We start from the raw sequence: 6,118 nt of genomic DNA, 5'->3' as shown, positions 1-6,118 counted from the left end.
GCTCAAAAAGTTTTTGATGGGTGTTCAGAGAAAGCAAAATTAAAATATGCATGTAACACACAATGGCCATCCATTGTCTAGCACCGGAGATAAAACCCATGGCTGAATTATCAAAATGAGCACCTCTGTGAAGTAGCTTACCTCACTATGCTTCAATTTCTTCGTCGTTGTATTTGGGCTAATAATGGCCCCTCACCCATAGAGTTATTGTGTGGATTAAATAAAATGATCTACGCAGGCACCAAATTACACTTTTGAACTCATGAAGTCATGGTTCTTTTACCACCTAGACAATTCCCCGAGACAGGGATTGTTAACATCTCTACCTGGCAAGTGACCTAAGGGAAACCCAGATGCCACCCAGAGCTTGGAACAGGCCACCAGTGGGTGTAGATTCAACCAGAAACACTGCTGCTGCTGATTGGCTCACCCAGCGAAATACAGCTGGGGGGGCTCACCACTGTTCCTGATACGCGAACCTCTGGCCTAGTCCCCGAAGACGTTCATGTCTGTAATCTTGAATTTGCAATTCAAACAAATGGAGTTTGTTACCTGAGCGTACACATTTTGCCTGTGGCCATAAAACTAGCACGTCTGAAGTATCAGGATATGAATTGCATTTAACCTCTAACCTGCACAGGTTTGCTCTTTTCTCCTTAAGTATAAAATGCTAAAAGGTCAGCTTCTATTTGCTAGACCTGGATAGAAAGAAAAGTGCGCCATAATTTTTGTCCTGGAGCACAACTGGGACTACCTAAGTATAAAACAGAACCTGCTTACCTGAGAAACAGACAGAAATTCCTATGTTCAACTGTTTCCAAGGCCTTGCATCTGAGCTAAAACCTCCAAGGCCCTACTTGATCTGGCTTTTTATCTCTCTGCCTTCACCTCCTTCTATTGTGCCCCGCCCATTCCATGCAGCGGGTGGGGGGGGCGGACAGGACACCTCACGACTCCCCTCCCCTGTCCTCTCCCCTCGCCTCCTTTCAAATCTATGCTGAAATTGTATCCTTGTCTTCATACGTGCCTTATCTAAATTTCAATTCCCCATAACATTCCTTATTCCACCTTCATTTTTCTCCTTACCATCTACCACACTACCTCTGATATTCATGTGATTTGTTGTCTGTCCTTCCTGGACGTGTAAACTCCACGAGAGCTGAGAATTCTGTTTTGTTCTCCGAGTATTATTCCCAACGCACAGAACAGCACCTAGCACATTGTAAACTCTCAACAACTATATGTGTGGAGTAGATAAATTTTTAAATTCATCAGTGTTGAGAAATGTTTGTTGGGGGAATCATCACGGATCATTTTGGGCTTTAAAATGGTAGACGTGTTTTTGTTTTTTTATTTTTTTTTAATGTTTTTTTTTATTTTTTTAATGTTTTTTTTTTATTTTTGAGACAGAGACAGAGCATGAACGGGGGAGGGTCAGAGAGAGAGGGAGACACAGAATCCGAAACAGGCTCCAGGTCCCGAGCTGTCAGCAAGACCCCGACGCGGGGCTCGAACTCTTGGACCCTGAGATCATGACCTGAGCTGAAGTCGGAAGCTCAACCGACTGAGACAACCAGGCGCCCCGGTAGACGTGTTTTAAAATATTGAGGGGCGCCTGGGTGGCGCAGTCGGTTAAGCGTCCGACTTCAGCCAGGTCACGATCTCGCGGTCCGGGAGTTCGAGCCCCGCGTCAGGCTCTGGGCTGATGGCTCGGAGCCTGGAGCCTGTTTCCGATTCTGTGTCTCCCTCTCTCTCTGCCCCTCCCCCGTTCATGCTCTGTCTCTCTCTGTCCCCAAAAAAATAAATAAACGTTGAAAAAAAAAATCTTTAAAATATTGAGAGCGGAAATGATACGATTTTTTTTTACAATGATCAAGAGGTACAGATAAAACATATTTGGCCACTGTTGATGATGTTGAAGCTGGTGCAGGGTATACAGAGTTTATCAAACCATTATTTCTTCTTCCCTATATTCTGAAATGTCACATAATAAAAACGTTCGAAAAATGAAAAGAATAGCTGTGGGGGAGAAGATAAATTGACAAAGGCCACGGAGAAAGACCAGGTGAATACCCAAACAGCACTTTGAGCCCAGTGTTGGCCCGGAAGTCCAGGATGTTCCTTTTTGTAGCATCCCTTAAAATCTGGTATTACCAGGACACCTGGGTGGTTCAGTGGGTTGAGCCTCTGACTCTTGATCTGGGGCTCAGGTCATGATCTCACAGTTCATGAGCTGAGGCCCCTCCTTGGGGCCTGTACTGTCAGCACAGAGCCTGCTTGGAACTCTCCTCCCTTTCTCTCTGCCCCTTACCCCCACCCCACTGGTGCTCGCTCTCTCACTCTCTCTGAAAATAAATAAACTTAAAAAAAAATTTTTTTTTTAATCTCGTATTGTCAGTTGCCCAAAGCAGCCGTCTCTCATCATAGACTCACATTGGCCCTATCCTCAGAAATTCCTACAAAAGCAACATTCATTGCAGCAAGGTTAATAGTTGTCAACCAAGCCAGAAAATCCATATATATATATATATATATATATATATATATATATATATATATATATAGTCTCTGAAAGCAAGCTACAAACCTGATTCTACAGATATAATTCCTTGCTAAACTGGGAGTCGAGTTAAACAGGAGCTAACCACAAGATTGGAATTTATGTAGCATCTGGTCTTGACCCTAACTTCCTGTTGGTAGCATCTGAGCTTTCATAATTACCATTGCCTACAAGCACCCCATAGACTACAACTAAAATGGTCCTGACTGGACATCAGGCAAAGACATTTTTCACAAAACCTCTAATTGCCTCTAATGTGTCATCAATATTGAGATCACTGCTGTTAAATCAAACTATTTTCCCAGCAACTTGCAATTGATTTGGAGAACATTTAACTCTATGACATAAATAAGCATGCTGTTTGCAAATGATTATTCCTGGTGAGAGTTCACAGGTGGCTTTCTTGATGAGGCCAAAAATATCATTTTTAAAAATGGGCTTCTTAAACTGGTGTCAGTGACAAGCACAAGGTGAACTTGGTACAATGCAGCTTCTGACCAGGCCTGGGGAGGGATGGGGGGTGGGGGGCACGTGGTGATGAGAACCTTCATCCCTACAAATGATGCCCTTGCTGGTGGGCACACCCTTTATGAGTCAGACTGTAGAAACCACCAGGACTGTTACAGGCTCTGTGACCAGTAAGCTCATTAGAAATCCTGAGTCTAATTCTTTTACAGTCAACGATCAGGCTGTACTGTTCTAAGTTTTTACAAAAAAGCCAAAAAAACCTCACTTCACACGATAAGGATAGGAATTAGTCAAATTGAGGTTTCAAACATGAAAAAACTAAACATGCCCACAGCTCCAGTTTTCCAACTGCAAATACCCAAACCGGTGGGAACTTTGTGTAAACAGCAAACGTACAAGCACCAGCACCCAAGCTCACTTTTTGGGAGTAAAGATCCCCAACTTCCACATGTCCCCATTAACCAGTCACATATAAAATAGTGAATCATCCTACTGCCAGGCCAGAGCAGCCCGGACTTCCCGAACTCACCTGCCCTTTCCCCGGAGCCAGAAGGTACTACCTTAGAACTTTTAACCACCTATCCACTCAAGCAGTTTAGGGCACACATCAAGGTGCAGAACGCAGCGAGCAGGTTCTGAAGTCAGCCAAACGCCATTCACCAGACCAACTTAAAGACAGAAGGCCAACGGGGTAATCAAGTCTCGAACATTAAAACCCCCAGACGGCTTCAAGTGGACAAAGTTACAGCAACTTTACAGAAAAAGTGGGTGGCTCTTAGAAGAGCCTTTGAGTTGATCGAAATCAAGAGTGGGAAAGCCTTACGCCCGCTCCCCGCGGATGCGGCGCGCCAGCTGGATGTCCTTGGGCATGATGGTGACGCGCTTGGCGTGGATGGCGCACAGGTTGGTGTCCTCGAAGAGCCCCACCAGGTAGGCCTCGCACGCCTCCTGCAGCGCCATCACGGCCGAGCTCTGGAAGCGCAGGTCGGTCTTGAAGTCCTGCGCGATCTCGCGCACCAGCCGCTGGAACGGCAGCTTGCGGATCAGCAGCTCGGTGGACTTCTGGTAGCGGCGGATCTCGCGCAGGGCCACCGTGCCGGGCCGGTAGCGGTGCGGCTTCTTGACGCCGCCGGTGGCCGGCGCGCTCTTGCGGGCCGCCTTGGTGGCCAGCTGCTTGCGCGGGGCCTTGCCGCCCGTCGACTTGCGCGCCGTCTGCTTCGTACGAGCCATTTGAGAGAAAGCGAGGAGGTAAGCCAAACTGACCAACAAGGCCAAAGGCGTTGCCTTTATATATATTCAGAAACATTCCGATTGGTCTCGCCTTTTTCAAAAGTCCCGCGCAATGAAACTATTGGCTAAAGAGTGAACGACCTGATTGGTGAATTAAAACAGACTCCGATTGGATGACTAGTTCATCATTTCAATCCCCTGTAATCTTTGTCATAGTCAGCCATCCTAGGATTTAACACTAATATTCTGGCTCAATTCATCTCAAAACCAATTAAATCACTTGGAGGTCGGGGAAAAATGCCAATTCTGATTGAGGAGACCTACGTAATGGGGCCTAACGTTCCCAGGACCACGCTTTCATCACAGATTTATGTATATTTTGTTTCAGATGGTTATTTTTACTGAGCTGAACCTTGAGTGGCCTAGACTGCCACTTGTGTCCACTCTGGGAAACCACAGGTAAAACGCCTCGTCCCGGAGACGACGGGAGATCACCAGGGCACAAGAAATGTTTGTTGGGCTTCCTTAAGGTGGCCGAATAGCATACTGCTTCTTTCAATTCAGAATTGAAACAGCTTGCTCCGATTTTCGATCCTGTAGTTTTGCTGTTTAAGTGTCTTAAGGGACTCTAGGTTACCGTGCCCACCCGCCATTTTTCACAGGGTTCATTTATTAAACTATCCTCCTTACTTGTGGATATTTAAGTGTTTTACTTGCGCACAACTTGGGAAGCATGGGAGTCCAACCTATCCGGATAAGCACTAGCCCAATGCTGTACTTAAAACTGTTAAGCTTATTCAGAAGTCCCGTTTCCCAGGATCCCAAAGTAACGTCAACAAAATAAATTGCAATGAATGAACTGTAACCAAAGGCTGCAACCATTTAAATTTTACGCAATTATGTTGCCTCGATTTGAGTTACAAACTCTTTCATGTGAAAACGTGGACGGCTCTGAAAAGAGCCTTTGGGTTATGAAAGTTTTTAGCTTTAGTGCACACTGGGATTTAGATAGATTCACTTGCCCTTGGCCTTGTGGTGGCTCTCGGTCTTCTTGGGCAGCAGCACGGCCTGGATGTTGGGCAGGACGCCGCCCTGCGCGATGGTCACGCGGCCCAGCAGCTTGTTGAGCTCCTCGTCGTTGCGGATGGCCAGCTGCAGGTGGCGCGGGATGATGCGCGTCTTCTTGTTGTCGCGGGCCGCGTTGCCCGCCAGCTCCAGGATCTCGGCCGTCAGGTACTCCAGCACGGCCGCCAGGTACACCGGCGCGCCGGCCCCGACCCGCTCCGAGTAGTTGCCCTTGCGGAGCAGGCGGTGCACGCGGCCCACCGGGAACTGCAGCCCGGCCCGCGACGAACGCGTCTTGGCCTTGGCGCGAGCCTTGCCACCCTGTTTTCCGCGTCCAGACATGATGATGCTGTGACTACAGAGCCACAAAAAAAAGAGACTGAGCCTACCTCGCAAGAAGCTAGACTATTATACTCTGCAGAGGTTTGGTAAAGCAGCCTATGCCGTTGCCCGAACACAAATTCTAGCCAATCAAGAAGCACGTCCAAAACAACACTTTCTAATTTACATGGAACGTTAACAGTAGAAAGGTCAAATTATTCATGGTTGAACTATGGGGAAGAGCCAATGAGAGTTTAGGATAAAGAACAGCCTATCAGAAGCTAAGATACTGAAGGGTCCAATCAGAAATCGTAATTCTGCGATCCCTAATTTGCATACACACCAAATAAAAAAGAGGTCGCTTGCTCGTAGGCGTATTTTCCTCCCGTTCGCCTAGAGGTGTTGTTGGGACGCAATGCCTGAGCCAGCGAAGTCCGCTCCCGCCCCGAAGAAGGGCTCCAAGAAGGCGGTGAC

General features: G+C 47.2%; 2 protein-coding genes across 2 annotated transcripts; both read right to left on the bottom strand.

Moving 5' to 3' along the window:
• Positions 1–3,308: 3,308 nt before the first annotated feature.
• Positions 3,309–5,132, bottom strand: LOC121020362 (histone H3.1). Its single transcript, XM_040460377.1, has one exon. The coding sequence runs from the start codon at positions 4,256–4,258 to the stop codon at positions 3,848–3,850; it is 411 nt and encodes a 136-aa protein (XP_040316311.1). The 5' UTR covers positions 4,259–5,132; the 3' UTR covers positions 3,309–3,847.
• A 36-nt stretch (positions 5,133–5,168) lies between these two features.
• LOC121020363 (histone H2A type 1-B) lies at positions 5,169–5,795 on the bottom strand. Its single transcript, XM_040460378.1, has one exon. The coding sequence runs from the start codon at positions 5,663–5,665 to the stop codon at positions 5,273–5,275; it is 393 nt and encodes a 130-aa protein (XP_040316312.1). The 5' UTR covers positions 5,666–5,795; the 3' UTR covers positions 5,169–5,272.
• Positions 5,796–6,118: the final 323 nt, after the last annotated feature.

This window comes from Herpailurus yagouaroundi, unplaced genomic scaffold (assembly GCF_014898765.1).
Source record: "Herpailurus yagouaroundi ecotype Mexico unplaced genomic scaffold, PumYag 250, whole genome shotgun sequence".
Taxonomy (NCBI): domain Eukaryota; kingdom Metazoa; phylum Chordata; class Mammalia; order Carnivora; family Felidae; genus Herpailurus; species Herpailurus yagouaroundi.
The sequence above is the reverse complement of the archived record's forward strand: the minus strand, read 5'-3'. Positions and strand labels throughout refer to the sequence as shown.

What these genes read in the sequence shown, in the direction of transcription:
- LOC121020362 (XM_040460377.1), bottom strand. Translation starts at nt 4,258, where the DNA reads ATGGCTCGTACGAAGCAGACGGCGCGCAAGTCGACGGGCGGCAAGGCC.
- LOC121020363 (XM_040460378.1), bottom strand. Translation starts at nt 5,665, where the DNA reads ATGTCTGGACGCGGAAAACAGGGTGGCAAGGCTCGCGCCAAGGCCAAG.